Source organism: Leguminivora glycinivorella, chromosome Z, assembly GCF_023078275.1.
Source record: "Leguminivora glycinivorella isolate SPB_JAAS2020 chromosome Z, LegGlyc_1.1, whole genome shotgun sequence".
NCBI classification, from domain to species: domain Eukaryota; kingdom Metazoa; phylum Arthropoda; class Insecta; order Lepidoptera; family Tortricidae; genus Leguminivora; species Leguminivora glycinivorella.
This window is the reverse complement of record NC_062998.1, coordinates 3,844,160-3,866,397: the sequence shown is the minus strand read 5'-3', so window position 1 is coordinate 3,866,397 and position 22,238 is coordinate 3,844,160. Positions and strand designations below refer to the sequence as shown.

Genomic DNA, 22,238 nt, shown 5'->3' with positions numbered 1-22,238 from the left:
TGACACCGTGCATCGTGCATATTGGCCCTTTTGACACAGTATAATAAAGAGTACTATCGTACAGTATGGCCACTCCCGCTCCCCGCTGAAAGTGCCGCCCACCCCATCTCGGTTACCTCACAGTTACCGCCTGTCAAAAACGCGAACAGTCGACCTGTACACGTTCACCTACACTAACTTAGAATGTGTCTTAATTGATTGATCGTACATGACATAAGAAATCTAATTAGGTAACTTTTACTTTTACGTAATACAAACATGCGTCAGTCACTTCTGGACAGTTACTATTAAAAGCTCATATCGCAATTTAATCGCATATGATATGTCATCAACTGTCATCGCTAACATGTTTTCAGTAAATTGCTGTTGAGAACATTTTCAAAGATAATTACGGGGTGAAAATTAAGAGTAACTTAAAAACACCTAATTAATGAACCAACCATTACAACCAATGAAACACCAATGATTTCCATCTAGTTCAATTTATAGCCCGTATAAGGCTTACCACGCCAGGCATAGCCACCAAGTGGATGCCTCAAATTAAAGCGCGGACGTGACAGGCCCAGACGGAGATGGCGGGACGACCTTGATACCTTCATGATTAACTGGCCAGAAATAGCACACTAACGGGAGCTGTGGAAATCACGGGTAGAGGCATTTGCCCAGCAGTGGGACACATAAACGGGCTATAAAAAAAGGCTTACGGTGCAGGCCGGGGTTCGGGCAGACCAAGAAGGATGGATGCATTCTACCCAAAACAGTGGGAAAACGCCGAAGACAGGGTCGAGTGGAAAAAGCCAGGGGAGGCCTTTGCCCAGCAATGGGACACAGAGGCTAAATAAAATGCGATGTAACATAAACAAAATTAACGCCCAGGAACATGTAGGCGTTGCTCTTTGTGCGTCCTGCGTATTATATAAACATAATAATATCGGATATTAAGTTCTTGGAATCCTGATCGATGCAGCCTGTTGCATCCTAGGCAACCTGGATCGATATCCGCGCACATGCGTGCAGTCTAGACTTCCGTTTGATCAGGAAGAGTTTATGCGTATATGAACTGGAGTGTACTTGAGCCCTTTGGTATTGGTTGATTGGATTAAAAGAGTCCTGGGTGCTGCTATTGCTAACGTTTACATGCAGTCCTGCTCACTGGGGTTACACAAGTATTGGTTACGGGTTTTCAATCAACAAATCAGCATCTCTCTTTAGGCTTCCTGTAATTTTTATTGGTATATCAACAACAGTGTACATACACTGTGATTAACATAAATACAGACATTTTGATTATGATCACTAAACGTAACAATTATAGCATCAAATACGTTATCCGCTGTCCGTGATCTGATTTATTTCCGTCATCGGATCAAAGAAATAGTTTTACGGCTACTACGGAACGGACCATATTTTCACGAATTCGGATCCGATGTAGTACGAAACTACACTTATTACTTTATTAGGTCTCATTGAAGAGATCAATTGTGCATATTGACCCATGCAGTCGAGAAAGTCTCGGCAGTTTGTTTACAATATACTTCAAACTGTAGTCTTTTGTTTTTGCTTAACTAATTGGAGAGACTGTTAAACAATCTGTACAGTTGCCATCTGAAATATCGGAGCTGGCAAAGTGCTCATAAATATCGGAACGCACTTTAAAGCTTTAGTAATAGAGGCGTGTTACGATATTTGTGAGCACTTTGCCCGTTCCGATATATCTGATGGGGACTGTACATGGATCCGACGAGATTAAAAGTCTCTTGTGAAAACATATGTCTACAAAAAGTCCGCGATAGCATTACGAGTGTGTCTATATTTTACGGATAACTTACTAGCATCATTTTTATGATTAAATCCCCGTGCGTAGCTGTGGCGGACCGCTAATATTTAACTATATGAAATGACACAGTAAGTTTGTTCGCAGGTCTCACACACGAATGTGGCGTTTTCGGTGCCATCGGCACCGGGGAATGGCCGACGCAGGTCGACGTGGGGCAAGTCATCTGTTTGGGACTAGTCGCCCTTCAGCACAGGTCAGTTGCTAGGCAGAGTGGCTGGTGGACTAAATGTTAACGGAATGAGTGAACGCTCATATTGGGCGTGCAACGGGCGGGGCGTGCGGCGTGCATGTCAAACAATTGAAGCTCATACAAGTGTCCTGAGTCCTCGCTGCATAGCGTGCACAAGGGCGAGCCCACCCTGTCGACCGAGCGTCCACTCAGACCTTACGGCCCGGCCACGACATAAAGCCATAGGTGCGAATGAAAAGTCCCATCGCTGTGTCTCGCTCCAATGTATGACCGCCGCTCACCGCTGTCGCGCTTAGACCAATGTCGTGGCCGGGCCGTTACACTTACAGTTGAAGCGCTTGGCAAACTGTTGGCTTGTTGGGTGGACGACATTCGGAATATTGCGGGTCATAACATAACTGAATGGGACTAGCTCAGGATCGGGACATGTAGCGTAGATGGGAGCATCAATTGATATCTCGTGTGCTATGTCATTTGATATTTGCCATTCGCTTTTCGGTGAAGGAAAATATCGTGAGGAAACCAGACTAATTCCAATAAGGTCTAGTTTACCCTTCGGGTTGGAAGGTCAGATGGCAGTCGCTTTCTTAAAAACTAGTGCCTACGCTGAATCTTGGGATTAGTTGCCAAAGCGGACCCCAGGCTCCCATGAGCCGTGGCAAATGCCGGGATAACGCAAGGAGGATGATGATGTTTTGGGAGTGCGATGAGATGATGGCAGGAACATTAAACAACAACCGTGTATGGGATACAAATCGGTTTATTTGGATTACGTCGACAAATCTTAGTTTTGGACAAACATAAATTACACGTGTTGTAATCTCTAGATCTAGTTTTCGACGAGTGTCAACATGACAGCTCGGTGTTGCTGTTGTATTTTATAAAGGCGGCTATACATTAATGTAGATGGTCGCCACAATGTGCTATCTCAATTTGGTTCTCTTTCAACATCTTTCCCAGACCGGCACTGAAACTTGTGCAGTTTCATAATTATGCTCTATTCCTGCTTTGGGAATACAGGCGTGAGTTTATGTATGTATTTTCTTAGTTCTTGCGTTATCCCGGCATTTCTGAGGGTCCGCTTTCACAACTGAGAGAGGAGAGATATAGGAAGGAAGGAGATCGGAGATGCCGGGCGATTTGTATTGAAGACGCTCCTATTGCGCGCCATACCAGAGAGGATCAAGTATTATAGAGAGTTACTGTCAAAGTAAAATGTGTAATCACAGTGCATAGACTGCCATCTCTCGACACAGGCTTAAAACTTTTGAACCTCAGTTTTGACAATTTGGCCCATATTGTTAGCTCGATATGTGTTAAAATGTCAAATATTAATATTAGCGCCATCTAGCCGAGCGTTCCCCAAAGGTGTAACGCCATCTAGGCCACCGTACCTTTTTCTCTATGGCTTTGAGGTACGTTTTTTTCTTAGACCTTATCCGTCTATACGGAGTTACATATGTCTTTGGCCATACACATCATTTCCATGTCTGTGTACAGTCAACCAATTGGAACCCTAGGCCACTGTAGAACTATGTCATAGTGACGTTATAAATCAGATTGTCAGAAATCTCTTACTGCTTGTCATTTTGACATGATTGTAGAGTGGTCTAGGGTTCCAATTGGTTGACTGTACATGCGAACGATGCGAAGGCGTGTCATCACGCACGCACACAACAACAACGCTCAACTGCGATATGTCCGCCGGCGGCTTTGCTCTTTAGTGTTATATGTTCTGAGATTGTACTATAAACCTATAATTGTATTAAATGGTTACAGAGGCCAGGAATCGGCGGGCATCGTGACGTCAGAGGGCAAGAGCGCCCGCACGTTCAACTCTCACAAGGGCATGGGGCTCATCAACAACATATTCAACGACGAAGCTATGAAGAAGCTTAAGGGGAACCTCGGCATTGGACACACTAGGTGAGTTCTTTATTTTTCATCACACCCGCACTTTAAATATGCGTTCTCCCAAGGGAATAATGAAATTTCTTGTACCGTACTTAACTTTTTTACATCTATGTACATATTTTTTACATTGCCAGTGTGATGTAAAACATTGTGTGTAACTCGGGGAGTATGAATATTATTAACTCGAGTCTTTAAATCGCTCCGGAAAGCCGTCGTGATTTAACTTACTCTCGTTAGTAATATTCAACTTCCTCCCCTTGTTGCACAATGTACTATTAACTATAAATCGGCTTCACACAGAACAGCCGAAGACCCGTGGAGCGAGCGATACACGTGCGAGGAAATCGTAACTCCCTTCGGTCGTGTTTTAATTTATCTCCGCTCGTTTCGAATTTCCTCTTTTTAACCCCCGACGTAAAAACGACGGGGTGTTATAAGTTTGACGTGTCTGTCTGTTTCATCGTAACTCCCGAACGGGATACCCCCATTTGCCAGAATTTCATTTGCCATAATTTTATTTGCCATCCTATTCAACAATCATAATATTGTTTCTCATAACATCTTATGCCATAATCATTGTTTACTATATTAATCTAGTGCCAGAAACTTTGTTTCCCATAAAGCCAGTTTCCATAATGTCATTTGTCAGAATCATCGAAATCCGTAATTACCACATTCCATACCATCATTTGTCATACAAATTAGCGTCCAGAAAAGTCAAATTCCATAATGTGCTTTGGCAGAATCGAAAACTACTATAATAGGTACTAGAAGGACTAGAGAATGAAACTGCTATCAGAAAGTAGGTTAGGTTAGGTTAGAACTGTGACCCCTGGAAAATGAAACTGCTATCAGAAAGTAGGTTAGGTTAGGTTAGAACTGTGAACCTCTGGAAAAGGAAACTGCTTGAAAAGTAGGTTAGGTTAGGTTAGATCTGTGACCCCCGGAAAATGAAAATACTATCAGACAGTAGGTTAGGTTAGAACTGCGACCCCTGGAAAATGAAACTGCTATCAGAAAGTAGGTTAGGTTAGGTTAGAACTGTGACCCCTGGAGAATGAAACTGCTGGAAAAGTAGGTTAGGTTAGGTTAGAACTGTGGCCCCTGGAAAATGAAACTGCTATCAGAAAGTAGGTTAGGTTAGGTAATAATATGGGCAACAATTAATATGGCAATAATTGCTTATGGCGTTTGAATATTCTATGAAACCATATTATTGCACTTAATAATATGGCTAACAAATAGTATGGCATTGTATGATTATGGAAGGTAATATTCGGATAAACAACGAGTATGTCATATGATTTTTATGGTAAACAAATCATTCGGGCAAATGAAATTCAGGCAAGTTAGATTCGGGCAAATGAATATTATGTTAAATGACTGTCGGGCAAACAATAGACAACCCTCCCGAACGGATTATCCGATTTAGATTTAATTTTTTTGTTTGTTTTAAAGCTGAATTAGTCGGGAGTGTTAGCCATGTTTCATAAAGATCGGTCCACTATGTGGAGGGTTTTTTCAAAATTTTAATTTTGTGGTTAGGTTTATTATTCAGATTGTTATCCTATTAACCCATGACCTTTTGATTCATATGCATACCTAAAGGAAAATATGTAAGTATGAAAAAAATAGCTTCAATTGTAATCAAATTATATGTTGAATATACTTTAGCTGAGAAAACGCATACACATAACTATTAATTTATTTATTGTATCAGGTAACAAAGGACCCATTTGGTAAACATTAAAATCACATACACATTTAAAAGTAACAATCACAGAAACAAATATAAAATACTAGCTTTTGCCCGCAGCTTCGCGTTACAAAGAGACAAACAGTAGTCTATGTCACTCTCCATCCCTTCAACTATCTACACTTAAAAAATCACGTCAATTCGTCGCTCCGTTTTGCCGTGAAAGACGGACAAACAAACAGACACACACACTTTAACATTCATAATATTAGTATGGATATGGATAACAATTATAAATAGCAAGTCAGAATTTGGTATAGAAAATGTCCCCCTTATTCATAAACGCTACACTAAAGTTATCAAGTCGATAAAGTTTGTTTTTCCCTTTCTATCACACCAATACGTCGGAAAGGGACAAACGAACTTTATCGGCCTGATAACTTTAGTGTACGTTTATGAATAAGGGGGTAAGAGTATATCACAGTTAGAAGATAAGTAAATACCTTTTATTTGTACAGATACTCGACATCAGCGGCGTCTGAGGAGGTGAACTGCCAGCCGTTCGTAGTTCACACGGCGCACGGCGCCCTCGCCGTGGCACACAACGGCGAGCTCGTCAACTGCTCCAGTCTCAGGAAGATGGTTAGTATCACCAACTTACATACATAAGCGACTAATAAAGACTTAAGACGCTACAGGAGCGAAAATGCTAAAATGGAAAGGATGTTATTAACTAGATTTATCGAAAAAAAATTGTCCATTCAGAACAAACAACTCAGTTAAAAGGTATTGCGAAAAAATCTTTTATATCGAGGTTCCGCTCTCGACTGTTTGCTCCTTCAATACTTATTCAATCGTAACGAAAAGAGAAGAGACATGAGAAATTTGGTTTTGATTATTAATTTGTTACCAATTTTGAATACCACAGCTTTTTTTGTGACTTAATCAATAAGGCCGTTTGTGGAAGTTTTGATGGGCTCTAGCGTCTATAAAAATAAGAATATCAAAATAATCAAAACGGTCCGATACACAGATAAAAATAATAATAATCTGTGTTGAAAAAATCATTGCTTCAAAAACCAGGGAGGAAATAGTCGAGAGCGATTGTATGGAGAATTGACCAAATATTTAGATCTCAAATTAACCTTTTCGTTTTCAGGTACTCGGCCGAGGTGTAGGTCTCTCCACACACTCGGACTCCGAGCTGATTACACAGGCGCTGTGCCTCAACCCACCCGAGGGTGAAACCGACGGCCCGGACTGGCCGGCTAGGATCAACCAGCTCATGAGGTACATATGACTATTCACTTTTGATTTCAAAAAGATCCAAGTTATAATGACCTGGAAATAGACGTGCAGGAAGTGAGTTCCACTCCTTTCATTTTTGAAGTTTACGGTGAAGGAAAACATCGCGAGGAAACCGGATTAATCACAATGCCTAGTTACCCTTCGAGTTGGAAGGTCAGATGGCAGTCGCTTTCGTGAAAACTAGTGCCTACTCCAAATCTTGGGATTAGTTGTCAAAGCGGCTCCCATGAGCCGAGGCAAATCCCGGGATAACGCAAGAAGGATGATGGCGGACGGAGGACGCAATTCATGCTAGCAGTGTTGTGGCCCATTTCTCGAACTTAAAGTTACAATTTACAAGTGGTAGTCACTGTCTAATATGACAAGTTGAAAAGAGACTTCCGCGTGTAACTTTCAGCTTTGAGAAATGTGCCACTGGTCGTGTTAAATCGGTTCTACAAACTATTATACCACAATTTAAATATATTAATAAATTATATTCGCTCCCAGGTTGGCGCCCCTCAGTTACTCTCTGGTGATAATGCTGAAGGACAAAATATACGCCGTGAGGGATCCTTACGGCAACCGGCCGCTCTGCCTCGGCAAGATCCTGCCTCTGGGCTCCTCATGTAAGCTTATTGACCGAAAGTTACATTCTTCATTTCATACATACATAAATTCACGCCTGTATTAAACGGGGTAGGCAGAACAGACGGAACTGCTGAAGTTTCAGTGCCTCTTTTGGCAATTAAGAGGTACAATACGGATGACGACTACATAAAAAAATGGCATTCTATTTAGTCCGTCAGTTAGATCGTCCAAAAATACTGAACACATATTTTTCGCTTTTACTAATTAATGAAAAAATACAAAGTTATAGAGCATCAAAGTTCCGGAGTGGGGGCTTGTGACGTCACTTCTAAGTAAAAATTGTACCTACCGTGACGTCACGCGAAACTTCAACGCACTGTACCGTCATCATTTTTCGTTTACGAAAAAATACGTGTCTAAAATTCTTTGATAATCTAACTGACGGACTAATTAGATTTTTTTAGTCGTCTCGCCTATTGACTTGTAATGGAACGATCACCATATTTACAGTGCACGTGTCAGCTTGTTACTTCAAAATATCATTGCTCGGGCTCTCACTTAGATCTAACTTTAGAACTATTCCAACTCCTTACTAAGTATTACAATCTTTAGAAATAAAGTCATCATCATCATATCAGCCCTTTATCGCCCACTGCTGAGCATAGGCCTCTCTTCTAGTACGCCACTTGTCCCGGTCCTGAGCTAGTCTCATCCAGTTGTGACCCGCAATTCTCCGGATGTCGTCCACCAGCTAACGGATGCCAAGCGCTTCTTACATCTGTAAGCGGCCACCATTGTGTTAAATTTTAGTCCATCTGCCATCATTCATCCATTAGGTCTGAATGCCTCCCTTTTACTCTAACGTGAACAAAAAGGACGGCATGTTGCCTATGATCATATTTCTATCATAAACATATGATTGCCTGTGTGGTGACGGGTTAAGAACTTCACTACCCCCTTTCTTCCCGTGGGTGTCGTAGAAGGCGACTGTGGGATATGGGTTAAATTGTGGCGTAGGCGAGAGGCTGGCAACCTGTCACTGCAATGTCACAGTTTCGTTTTCTTTCAACCCCTTATTTGCCAAGAGTGGCACTGAAACCTGAGTAGTTTCATGTGCTCTGCCTACCCCTTCATGGGACACAGGCGTGATTGTATGTATGTATGTATGTATGTAAACATATGATAGTGGACTATCGGCCTAACTCACAGTTTTGGGCGGACTAGAAACTTGTGAGTCGGAAATAACAGCCCCCTCGCTCTTCCAAATGAGCTGCCGTAATGTTTGGAGAAGACTAGCTAAAGTTGACATCAATATCTTACAATCACACGAATTACTATCCGCACTTGGTCTTATCAGGGGCGGCTCACTCTGCGATTCTATCGCCGCGCTACAAGTACATGCGGGCGGCCGCGAGTTCGCGGCCTAATCAGGGGTGGCTCGCATTCCCACGGAACGCACGTTCGCACTTTCTATTGTTACTATACGTCGCGAGTTTTTTTAAAGGTTCATATGCGATATCCGCGGGTGGAATGTCTAATAATGCTTAGTTAAATAAACATCATGAATAAAATAGGACAATTTTACACTTTCTACTATCGATTATGTAATTTATGTCCCACGGAAACGTTCAATAAGGCTTGTGACGTTGGGACTTAAACAAAAATAATATAAATACTGTATATATACCTAGAAAGGACCCAAGACTTGAATATAATTGAATAGGTATTAATTTTTTTTAATCCGTAGTCAACCCTATCGTCCGACGCTGCGCACGTGCGGCTCGTTTCTTTGTAATAATTTTGTAGGCATTTAAAAAGGCGGCATTTCGTGAACATCAAAGCAGTGGGCCTTCTGTACTTGTACTATTATGTATTCTGTGGTCTTATTTGTGATGTTATCTGGGTAAAGGTACCTTATTGTCGATGGCGCTTACGTCCCGCGGCGTCGTATTTGTGTACGAACATCGTTCATTCGCCACCGACAATAAGGTCCCTTTACCCAGATAACAGCACATTTTATCGTCTCGTCTTTAACGTTATGCACACTTAACGATATCCCATTTATAGGCAACTGGCCATATGCACAAACGCTTAACAATATTGCTATCGTATCTCTATCGCTCTTTCGTATTGGCGCGACAGAGCCAGACTGCGTTTCGATCGGCGTCTAATGTCATCGATTGTCATTTCGTCTAGGCCGGCTGATATCCGTTTGGCAAAGACATATGTAACTTCGTATAGACAGATAAAGTCTAAGAAAAAAACGTACCTCAGTACCATACAGAAAAAGGTACGGTGGCCTAGATGGCATTACACCTTTGGGGTACGCTCAACTAGATGGCGCTAATATTAATATTTGACATTTTAAAACATATCAAGCTAAGAATATGGGCTAAATTGTCAAAACTGAGGTTCAAAAGTTTCAAGCCTGTGTCACGAGATGGCAGTCTATGCACTGTGATTACACATCTTACTTCGACAGTAACTCTCTATAATACTCGATCCTCTTTGGTTCTTGGTAACATTTGCCAATAACTGAATTCCATATGGGAGCATTAGCGTAACATTTGTACGCACTTACACTTCCTAACTATGTGTCTAATTCAATTTTTTATCATTACAGCACTCACTGGAGTTTAACTATCACTAGCATGACATGACCACTTTGAATGTTTTTTTCAGATGCCTACAAAAACTCATCAGAACGCCATAACGAGGGTAAAGCATGCTCCATTATCCATAACATTATGTTAGTCATTTTATTAACACATTCTGATTTAAAGTGTCGTGAGTTATAAGTGGGCCATTTTTTTCAAAGTTGTCCAATGTCCACCCCACTTGTTTTGTAACATGGGTATTTTTTACGCGATTCATACTCAGAATCGCGAGGTCTTTCGATCCTGATAGGAGAAAAAATATGTACCAAGATTTCCATACATTTTTTCGAACAACCTTGCATTCCGTTAGCGCCATACAAAATGTATGAAATGGTAACGGAAGGGAAAAACCCTTGGGACACTTTTTTTCTCCTATTAGGATTGAAAGAGCTCGCGGTTCTGAGTGGAAATCACATAAAAGTTTTCAAATCCAAAAAAAAGTGGGGTGGACAACTTTGAACAAAATGGCCCAAGTACTAACCTTTAGAATGTTTTATGGATTAAAGTCACTTGCTCGGTGTATCTCTGACAGCCAAGTAACGTAAGCGATCGTCAATATCTGCGTAACTTTTTATTCGTAATTAGTGCGAGCGAGATGTACAGAAAGTAATGGCGCTACGAAACATTTTAATGTTTGCATGCAATGATAACACCACCAATTTTGGGGAGAATAACTTTCGCTTGTGACCGATTAAAAATAAACTGCATGACCATAACATATGGGCTAATTGGGCTATGGTTATGGGCTCCGATTTCCGCACTTAGCCTCATAGAGAGAGGCTATTGTGCGTACATTGGGCTAAGCCCTCATTTAACGGGAAGGCTTTCGTGTGAAAAACAGTGAAATCGCAACCGAGCGCTTGATCATACCGTGTGTGGTATCAAATTAAAGGGCTTTGCAAGTAGTTTACAAATATATAACATATCATAGGAATTTTTTCCACTTGGTCTAACAAAATATGAGAAAATGTCCAAAAGTGGTGATAATTGTACCGGTGAAGGCTCGTTTTCAAAAAATTGCCAAAAATAAATAATAGCAATTTATAATCAGTAATCACTAAGGCATGACAGCAATTTAAGTAAACGTTGCAGATTAATTAAGTACAAAAATTACTTCGATGTGATGTAGATTTTCAAAGAAATTGTCACTTAATAAGATGCTAACTGAAACTTGAATTAAATAAATCTATTGGATAACGGAAAGTGTAGTATTTCACCGACTAAAACTATCAATTTTACACTATTTTGACGTTTTTTTTGAAAGAACCCTTAAGGATGACCTGAAAAGTTTTGAAATTATATGTTCTTAAAAAAAAGGTTTCATCGGAGATATAATTCGCCAGCATCATGCTGCTTTTCTGCTTCCTATGTTTTTCTCTCTTCTACTTAGGTTGGTTTTTGAATGAAGTGTTACTTATTTTTGTTAACTGTTTCAGTTTTGATGAATGGTAGCGCGAAAAACGGTATCGATGACAAAGCGGAAGGTTGGGTCGTGTCGTCCGAGTCATGCGGATTCTTGTCCATTGGTAAGTTGCATAACATCTCAAGACTAAAGCCCCCGTCGCGTGCTTAACCCGCGTAAGCCAGTTACGATCGAATAGTTTTTTTTTTACAGGATCGTGCATAGATCTTTAAAACCCTACATAACAGTCTATTCCCCAAAACCAGCGCCCGCCGGCTTCCGCGCACGCGCGCAGTAACGAAAAAATTTAAAACGCATTGTTCGGCTCTATAACCATGGCAACGCATTGTTATAACGATATTGCGCGGTAAGCCGGCGGGAGATGGCTTTGGGCAGCTGCGCTGGCAGTGCAAAATACAGGAAACAGTGTGAATTTCACGAAAGTTATTCTAGAAAACGATTAAAAACTAAGTGCATGGTCGTAGAAAAAGTATTGTATGCAACAGTGTTTAACTGAGTCAAAAAATACTCGTTACACGTTTGTTTGAGCCTGAACTCAATTGTCTAAATAAAACAGTATAAAATATTACCATTTCTTTTAATGGAATTTAAATTACAGGTTTTTGTCTAGGACACGCGACAGAGAGAGTTTTCGATTAGTAAAAAAAAGGGGGGCGCTGGTGACGCGCACCGTGCTTTTATAGTGTCGCGACGGGGGAAACCGCGGCGCTTCAGTCTTCATTCCTATTGATCCGGCAGCTCGAGGCTCTGGCCGCTGCTCATTGGATCAGCGGGGTGACCGGAGGTTGGCTATCCTGTCTGTGTTGCCAGTCAGGGCGTTAACACGTTGTTACCCACGCCACTCGTCTTTTTTGACCTCCTTTAAACGCCTGTTGCACAAAATACTATATCCGTTGTAGGAAACTTTAATTGTACCTATTATATTATACGGCATATGTATGTCTACCTTTTACGGATAACTTGTTGTCGCCGTACAAGCGGGCCGTTATAGATAACATCCGGTTTCTGACGTAGCGCGCCATTTTTGTCTATTAATGTGCTAAAAACAAAAATTGCTAACCTCATTTCCACTCCACAGGCGCCAGATACGTACGCGAAGTTCTCCCCGGCGAAATAGTAGAGATGTCCCGACACGGAGTCCGGACTGTGGACGTAGTGGAGCGCCCTGCGGACAAGCAGCAAGCCTTCTGCATATTCGAGTATGTGTACTTCGCGCGAGCTGACTCCATGTTCGAAGGTCAGTGCCTAGTGTAGTGAGTATAGTAGAGATGTCACACTGTGACGTAGTGGAGCGTGCGGACAAGCAGCAAGCCTTCTGCATATTCGAGTATGTGTACTTCGCGCGAGCTGACTCCATGTTCGAAGGTCAGTGCCTAGTGTAGTGAGTATAGTAGAGATGTCACACTGTGACGTAGTGGAGCGTGCGGACAAGCAGCAAGCCTTCTGCATATTCGAGTATGTGTACTTCGCGCGAGCTGACTCCATGTTCGAAGGTCAGTGCCTAGTGTAGTGAGTATAGTAGAGATGTCACACTGTGACGTAGTGGAGCGTGCGGACAAGCAGCAAGCCTTCTGCATATTCGAGTATGTGTACTTCGCGCGAGCTGACTCCATGTTCGAAGGTCAGTGCCTAGTGTAGTGAGTATAGTAGAGATGTCACACTGTGACGTAGTGGAGCGTGCGGACAAGCAGCAAGCCTTCTGCATATTCGAGTATGTGTACTTCGCGCGAGCTGACTCCATGTTCGAAGGTCAGTGCCTAGTGTAGTGAGTATAGTAGAGATGTCACACTGTGACGTAGTGGAGCGTGCGGACAAGCAGCAAGCCTTCTGCATATTCGAGTATGTGTACTTCGCGCGAGCTGACTCCATGTTCGAAGGTCAGTGCCTAGTGTAGTGAGTATAGTAGAGATGTCACACTGTGACGTAGTGGAGCGTGCGGACAAGCAGCAAGCCTTCTGCATATTCGAGTATGTGTACTTCGCGCGAGCTGACTCCATGTTCGAAGGTCAGTGCCTAGTGTAGTGAGTATAGTAGAGATGTCACACTGTGACGTAGTGGAGCGTGCGGACAAGCAGCAAGCCTTCTGCATATTCGAGTATGTGTACTTCGCGCGAGCTGACTCCATGTTCGAAGGTCAGTGCCTAGTGTAGTGAGTATAGTAGAGATGTCACACTGTGACGTAGTGGAGCGTGCGGACAAGCAGCAAGCCTTCTGCATATTCGAGTATGTGTACTTCGCGCGAGCTGACTCCATGTTCGAAGGTCAGTGCCTAGTGTAGTGAGTATAGTAGAGATGTCACACTGTGACGTAGTGGAGCGTGCGGACAAGCAGCAAGCCTTCTGCATATTCGAGTATGTGTACTTCGCGCGAGCTGACTCCATGTTCGAAGGTCAGTGCCTAGTGTAGTGAGTATAGTAGAGATGTCACACTGTGACGTAGTGGAGCGTGCGGACAAGCAGCAAGCCTTCTGCATATTCGAGTATGTGTACTTCGCGCGAGCTGACTCCATGTTCGAAGGTCAGTGCCTAGTGTAGTGAGTATAGTAGAGATTTCACACGGAGAACTGTGGACGTAGTGAAGAGAAAACACAGAGAAGAAAAAAAGAAGACTTATAACTAACATGTACACTGTAGGTAATTACACTGAAAAAGGTGAACACTCAGCATAATGTCCGGTCCTACTGGAGTAGTACCCGACGCTGGTCTTCCGTGAACACCTGTAAGGAGCGTAGTTGCACGCAGCTATTTATAGTTACTACATATAGGGTTAGGGTCGCTGTTTTAGCGATGAGACCGCCTGTTGTTACCTACCACGTTGTATCTGTTCTGAATTATGTTTCTTTTTCTTCTGTAGTGTGCAATAAAGTATTTTATTATTATTATTATTATTATATACTTATATTATACATATACGTACTTAACAAAATTTTTGACGCTTACAATTAATTATGACAATTAGTCTATTAAGAGAAAGGACAAGTTAAATGGCTATTCTTGTTTTATATTTATTTAAAGAATTTTTTACTACAATCAAATTCAATAACAATTTGGAAACCATGCAGATGAAAGCTATAAAAAGCTATAAAAGATCGTAGGGGGTAATGGCACAGAAGATCCCTCTAGGTCGAAGTGTACCCATAAGACATATCGTCACTACTTTTAAAAAAACTTGTATCTTCGTCTGTCAATGAAAAGAAAATTGTAGTAAGTATGTATGGAATGCATTTAGACTTACTGCGTTTTAACTTTGAGGAACAGCGTGAGATACGAGATTTTTTAAAAGTAGTGACGATATACATTCTTAGACTTTTCTTTTTTACATAGAGTACAATAAACATATTGTCGGCAGGTCAAATGGTGTACTCTGCGCGTATGCAGTGCGGCCGTATGCTGGCCCAGAGAGTCGCCAGTGGACGCCGACATAGTATCGTCCGTGCCTGAATCCGGCACTGCTGCGGCGCACGGATATGCTAGACAGGTATTTATAAAGCTACAGTAAACGGCCATAAAGAATACTCATGGGTTTTTCGACTTCGTAGGGCGTTGTCTCTTTCTTGCTTATGTGACGTTAATTGTCTCTTTCCAAAGACCGATATGCATTCTTTATGACCGTTTACAACGTTCTTCGTCACCAATAATACCTTTAAACAAACGAATGACTTACTTCTACTTACATTCCTCACTTGATGGTACCTAACGGCCTGGCCACGATATTGGTCCCAGGCGACAGCGGGAGCCATAGGTGCGAACGAAAAGTCCTATCGCTGTGTCTCGCTCCAATCTATGGTCGCCGCTCGCCCCTGCTGCTTTAAACCAATGTCGTGGCTGGGCCGTAAGAATACAAACGTTCTCTATTGGTATTATACAACATATTATACTTTGAACGCAAAAGATCCTCAAAATTACGATTCTATATTTATAATTATTTTTTTATCGCACAAAAAGATACATCACAGGATAAAGAGTAAACCTTCATGGATTAAGATAAGATTTAGGATGGCGCGATTCGATTCTTACTCGTAAGCGTAGCTTTCGAACTTTACTTCTAAAGCTGAGTTTAGACCAGCAAGTTATTGCTGCAAGTTTTGAGACGCAACTATAGGTAAGAGTGAGTGGCAAATATCTGCATCTCTTTCTAGCATATACTTCTGTCTCAAAACTTGCAGCAATAACTTGCATGTCTAAACTCAGCTTAAGGGTCGGTTGCACCAAACCATCTGTCACCGTCAAAACGTTCGCTAAATTTTATTGTATGAGAAGTTCCATAGACCTCTGCCGCGTGACGTCTGTTAACTGTATTTGATGCAACTGGCCCTAAGTATAATATTTACATATAACATGTTATATTTTCAATCCCCAGTCCGGTATTCCCTTCATGGAGGTCCTGTGCAAGAACCGCTACGTAGGCCGCACGTTCATCCAGCCATCCACCCGACTGCGCCAGCTAGGCGTAGCCAAGAAGTTCGGTGCGCTCTCAGAGAATGTCTACGGCAAACGCATTGTGCTCATTGACGACTCCATCGTGCGAGGGAACACCATTGGACCTATTATCAAGCTGCTGAGAGACGCTGGGGCTGCTGAGGTGAGTAAAAATAGCTTATTATGGAAATTAGTCAGAAAGCAAGTTCATCCAGCCATCCACCCGACTGCGCCAGTGCAAGATTCTAAATATTGGAATCTTTCGCTTGCTCGGGTATCAATATTGGCACGTGCAGTTGAACAATAACTTTTCCACTTGTAAAACAAATAACTATAATTTTAATGTTAATAATCCATTTGTTTTTAAATATAATCATATAGATTTTTTCTTTTTTAGATATTGTGAAACGTACCACTTTATAAATCGCAAATTATAAATGCAGACATCAATCGCAATGAAAAAATCAACAGTGATCGACTCTGGCCCACGTGGGACTCCAGCCGGCCTAACACTACTGTGTGGTGTGGTCGGGAGGTTAGTCTTGCGCCGATGCAAGTCCTCAGGGTTGGCTAGGGTTGTAAACCTTGAAATGTAGATGTCGCTGGTGATGCATGACTACGTCACGGTGACGTAGTCTCGCATCACAGTCGCAATGGTTAAATTCGCAGTCATGGACGGATGGTCCGCTGGCGCAATTGGTAACGCATTGGACCGGCAATCCAAGGATGTGGGTTCGTGTCCCACGTGGGCCAGAGTCGATCACTGTTGATTTTTTTCATTGCTATTGATGTCTGCATTTATAATTTGCGAACTATAATTTTACTTGAGAACTGTATGAATACAGATATTTAAAGTCACTAACAGGTCGAACGCGTTTAAATATCGTTACTTTACCTTTTTTCCAACGTTGCTGGGACATCAGCGTTCCGCGACCACGACCAGTGCAACCTGGCCGGAAAAAAGGTTAAATAATATTTAATCGCGTTCGACCCGTTAGGCCCACTTGCACCAAACACAGCTCAGGGTTAGTGCCCACTGTCATCTGTCAAATCCATACTAATATTGGTGTGATCGTGGTCAAACGTCTACCTATTCATATTTAAAAAAAATATATAAATGGGAAAGTGTGTGTGTCTGTTTGTTTGTCCGTCTTTCACGGCAAAACGGAGCGACGTATTGACGTGATTTTTTAAGTGGAGATAGTTGAAGGGATGCAGAGTGACATAGGCTACGTTTTGTCTCTTTCTAACGCGAGCGAAGCCGCGGGCAAAAGCTAGTTCCATATAAAATGGTGGGTTAACCCTCCATTTTCGTTGGTGCAAGTGGCCCTTAGTGACTTTACGAGTAAATATGTGTACAAAACGCGAGAATTTAACATTGTCTCATAATTTATCATATTGCATGAATGCGTTTATTACAGGTGCACATCAGAATAGCGTCCCCGCCCCTAAAGTACCCGTGCTACATGGGCATCAACATTCCCACGCGGGAGGAGCTCATCGCCAACAAGATGGAAGCGCCGAAGCTCGCCAAACATGTCGGTTAGTACAACTGTAAAAGTGCACTGCCGGCGTATCATGCTGTCAATTTTATCACTTATCCACGTGGATAAGACATCTGTCACTCTCACACTGACATACTTGCTAAAGCGTGACGGATGCTTTATCCACGTGGATAAGTGATAAAATTGGCAGCATGATACGCCGGCAGAATACCATTCCTGAAGCATCTCAAAGCGAGAAACGTAATAGACAATAGTGTACTTATTATGTGTTATACATAATTGCAGTATTCGCTATGGGCACATAGAATAGAATACACATTTATTACATTGTGCACGACTGCTGTCCAAACTTTGTCAGAGTTCCATATTATATCGCGTGGTGTGAAATTACTTCCAACGGGCGCTATGTTTTATGTTGATATTATTAAGGATCTCTTGTGGAGTAAAGGCCACTGCTACCCAGTCGTCACTTGCAATTATTTTTATTTCTTCTGTCCATTTTTCTACTAGGCGGTCTGACTTTCCGGGAGGGCCCGACCACGAAGTGATTCTCTTACTCGTTTCATTTCATTTCAGTGTCATGCAATGTGACAGTGATTCGATAACTTTGGTCTTTTCTCTTGTAGCTGACGTATTTAAATTAAATTTTAAGATGTAACCAAGTATGTTTTTCAATTGGTCCTTTGATTCTCGAACCATAACATGCATTTTTCATGTTTCCAGGTGCCGACAGTCTCGAATACCTAAGCGTGGAGGGTCTCGTGAGCGCGATCCACTACAACATGAAATCGACGCCGAGTGACGGCGTGGGCGGCCATTGCACGGCCTGCCTCACGGGCGACTATCCTGGAGGGCTGCCCGAGGCCGACTGGTGAATTTAGGGTAACCATGTCTCTGAGCTCGAGCTTTCACTCTATGTAGGGTAGGCGAAAGTCCATTAAGCTAAACTATGTGTCTGGTTGGAGGTAAAACCCGATAAATCGAGATAATTTTTCACTGAAATAAGAACGTTGTGGAAATTGCATTATACATAGTACGAAATTCGAGAACAAGTTTGCTCATTATCGGGTTTGATCACTAACCCCTCGTTACTCGATGCAGGGTAGGCGCCCGCGCTTGTGCTGCCGCTCAAGGGGTAACAATGTGCTTGCGCGGCAAACTTCTAATATAGACATGCCTCGGCGGAGGCAGTAAAACTCATGTGCTGCCTTGGACGAGGCATGTATAATATACACAGCATGTTTGCCTAGGAAATTGCCTCGTGACATGCCTCGCCTTGTATGGACCCAGCTATTAACCTAAACTATGTGTCCGGATTATAACTCGATGTAGGGGATGGCCCATCGTCCAAGACACTTTAAAATTCTACATTATGAAGCCTACATACATTTCTTCAGTAAATCTATGGTAAATATAATACTATTTCCAAGTTTTCCAACACATATTTTAGCGTTAAATGGACCAGAGCCTGTTCAAGAGACAATACAATAAGTACAACTAACTATAACACATTTACTGTTTCCTAAAAGTACATAATTTAACTATTTTTGTACACATTTTTCATTTACACTGTGCCTTATTTTTTACACTGTGCCTTATAAACTTTTAAGTATAAAGATAGGGGTACACTAGGAGAAAAAAGTTTTGAGGTATCGACAGTCGAGCAATTTCGATGGTCATCTAAGGACCTTTATTATCTTACCTGACTTATATTATAGACTATACATAATACCGTATTGTGCGATGTTGCCAGACTTATCAAGCACAGTCAAAAACGTCGCTACGACCTGCGTGCTACAATTTTATTGTCTCCTAGTTTATCTCTGTCTTAACACGTATTTTTAGAGTAAGAACCGTCGGCTGGTTTCGACTTAAATGAATAGACATTATTTCTTGTTGATTCCAGTAAAATTTTGTTAAATGCATTTGCTGCAAGTATGAAACTTCTTTGTACTTCGTTTTTGAAACCTAATAAAGGTGTAAACGACGTGGACGTGTATTTTAGTTGGACATATTTTTTGTTATACATATATAACAAGCGTAATAACTGTACTGTTGGCATTTCCTGGAGTACCATAAAATGTTAGAGCCGTGCCCCGTGCCCGCACACGTCACGCAAACGATGTACTGTACCGTCTCTCATAAGGATCCATATATTACATCGCACATAATGCACAACCATTAGCCAGGTCCACACAGGCACGTCGCGAGGCAATATCCTCGCTCGGCAAAGGCAGTGCGTGCGCTTTGCTCGGCCGAGCAACCTGCCTCGGACGAGGCACGCCTACATTGGACGTTAGCCACACGGGCACATTGCCTAGCTCTGTGTGGACCTGGCTATTGTCGAAATCGAGTTAATAAAGTTTTACTGTAATATATTTTTGAATAATTTTAATTAGTATAAGGGTAATTCTCAAATGATTCCTGTTTATACAATAATTTACGTAATAATCTAATAATTTAGTTATGTTTACAGAATATTTGTTGATGTAAAAGTTTACACGCTAAGTTTATCTCAAATCATGAGGCCTTAGGAAATTTTGAAATACATACCTACACATATTATTTTGTGCTTGATTCTAGAACATTTTGAGGTATCCGGATGTCACAGGCCTTTTTTATCCTCTATCGTATGTGACTGTCAGAACATTGTCATATATATAATGCCTTATCTTTAATCAATTGTTTTCTCAGACTTCTTGCTTGGTAACGCATGTTGTGTAATCTGTGTTCCTATCCTTTAAGTTATGCCTCATTCACAGTGACATCTTATTTTTTTCCTTGTATTGTATAGTCTGTTTTACGATCTTAGAAAACTCTCGAATACTTAGATCTGACACCGAAGTACATGGATTTTGTTTTTAAAACATTGTAATTATATTATTGTGTAGTGTACCTAAACAATGCTAAAATTATGGACCATTGGATTATTTCATTATTATTGTTGTCAATTGTTAAGTATATTTTTTTTTCTCTTTTCTTTCTTTCAAAATCACTTTGCTTCAAAAACGTAAAATTTATCGTAAATCGATTTTAGAAGATAGAGTTTAAACGTAGACTTGCCATGCCTTAGTTCTACTGGCAATTTCTTTTTACAATAAAGATCGATTGAACTGCAAACACTGACGCCAATCTATTAAAATAAGCAATATAAAGTTTATTGTGCGCATCAGTCAAAATGCTTATTTATTTGTTTTACTTCATTTTGCGTCTTTGGCGTATTGATATGTATAATTGTATCTAGGCGTGTCCACACAGAGCGCGAGGCAACGTCCTTGCGTGGCAGCAATTTTAGACGTGCCTCGGCCGAGGCAGATTGCCCGGACAAAAACACGCACTCGCTCTGTTTGTACCCTAGTATTGGCTACTTTACGTAGGTGTATCTTTATTTTATTTCCAATTCTATAAAATTGTTAATAGAGTATAAATTGCGATCAGTTGACAGTAGTTGTAAATTAAGAACATTCCACCCTATCGGTATAGAATTAGTTGTTGTACGAACGTACAACTATATTATCGAGAATGAATTAAATCATTTTATTTTTAATTATGTGTTTTATTTTCTGGCCATTTCTTTACTAATAAGTAATTATACTAAATTTAATAAAAAAATAGTAAAGGTTGTAAATAAGAATAACAAAGATTGATTTTGTCTTTACATATTCCAATTTATTTACATAATTTACTAGCTACTTAAATATACCTAATACATTTGTCTATACAACTAAAGTATAATTTAATTTTAAACACCTCCCTCAGAGGAACTTTTTACATTTCACATACAACAAACGGTTCACAATACAAAACACAATTTGAACTTATTACACACAATTTGAATATGTTATTGCTTCAATGTAATTTGAATCTTCCACCTTCAATTCAAAAGCGCTTTATTTTAGTTCCTTCAATTTTTTTAAAGAAGAACCATAATAAATCCAGCCTAAAACTGCACTTTAAAAAATACAAAAAGTGTCAAATGATGTATCTTTAAAGATACACTGTCAATAAAAGGATTATGAAGAAGTGAAATAATTTGTAACATAACATTTTAGTGTAACATTACCCTAACTGGTAAATTAAATCATATTTTTCAGTACAGATGGAGTTTTTTTTACGCACTAGTGCGAAAAGTGGTTCATTATATGCCAGGTCGAAACTTCGGAGGGCCATCTGTACTGAAAAACGTCGTACGATACACGTGCGAAAAGGAAATTCTCAACTCGTGTCGATAATTTATCGCCACTCGTTTCGAACTTCCTTTTTTAGGCACTTGTATCGTAATGTACTATTACATTATAGGCAGTTCATAATACCGACTGGTAATCTGTACACCAAATTATATTTGTAAGTATGTATGTATACTAATAAAACAGGAAATCTCCATCTTATTCACTCTGTATCAAATATTTAAGCTTCAGTTAGGGTTTTATTGAGAAATAAGCAGTCTTATATATGTGTTGTGTTTTTGACTAATCTCGGAAATCTCAATTTAATAATATTTTATGTTACATCTGTAATATCAAATTGGACGCGAATCATTTCAAATAGGACTAATTTTGAACAGCTGACTTAGGGCCGCCATCTTGCGGAGTAAAATGTCTCGGGCGAGGCAAATGAGACGTTTTGCCTGGCGAGGCTTCTCGGTCAGTCTGGACCTGGCTATTCATAGTAAGTTCCCTCTTACACTGCATCAGATTGCATATTGGCCAGTATTTAAGGA

At 40.9% G+C, this 22,238-nt stretch overlaps 1 protein-coding gene across 1 annotated transcript in view; it reads left to right on the top strand.

The window, feature by feature from the left end:
* The window catches only part of LOC125241628 (amidophosphoribosyltransferase-like), a 36,184-nt gene extending 15,119 nt beyond the window's left edge, over window positions 1-21,065 (top strand). Inside the window, 13 exon segments of the mRNA XM_048150189.1 lie at window positions 1,922-2,030; window positions 3,807-3,953; window positions 6,156-6,279; window positions 6,797-6,927; window positions 7,435-7,553; window positions 10,198-10,233; window positions 11,609-11,698; window positions 12,674-12,832; window positions 14,944-14,990; window positions 14,992-15,072; window positions 15,955-16,176; window positions 17,435-17,555; window positions 18,242-21,065. Coding sequence (XP_048006146.1) covers window positions 1,922-2,030; window positions 3,807-3,953; window positions 6,156-6,279; window positions 6,797-6,927; window positions 7,435-7,553; window positions 10,198-10,233; window positions 11,609-11,698; window positions 12,674-12,832; window positions 14,944-14,990; window positions 14,992-15,072; window positions 15,955-16,176; window positions 17,435-17,555; window positions 18,242-18,393 — 1,538 coding nt within the window. The 3' untranslated portion in view covers window positions 18,394-21,065.
* Window positions 21,066-22,238: the final 1,173 nt, after the last annotated feature.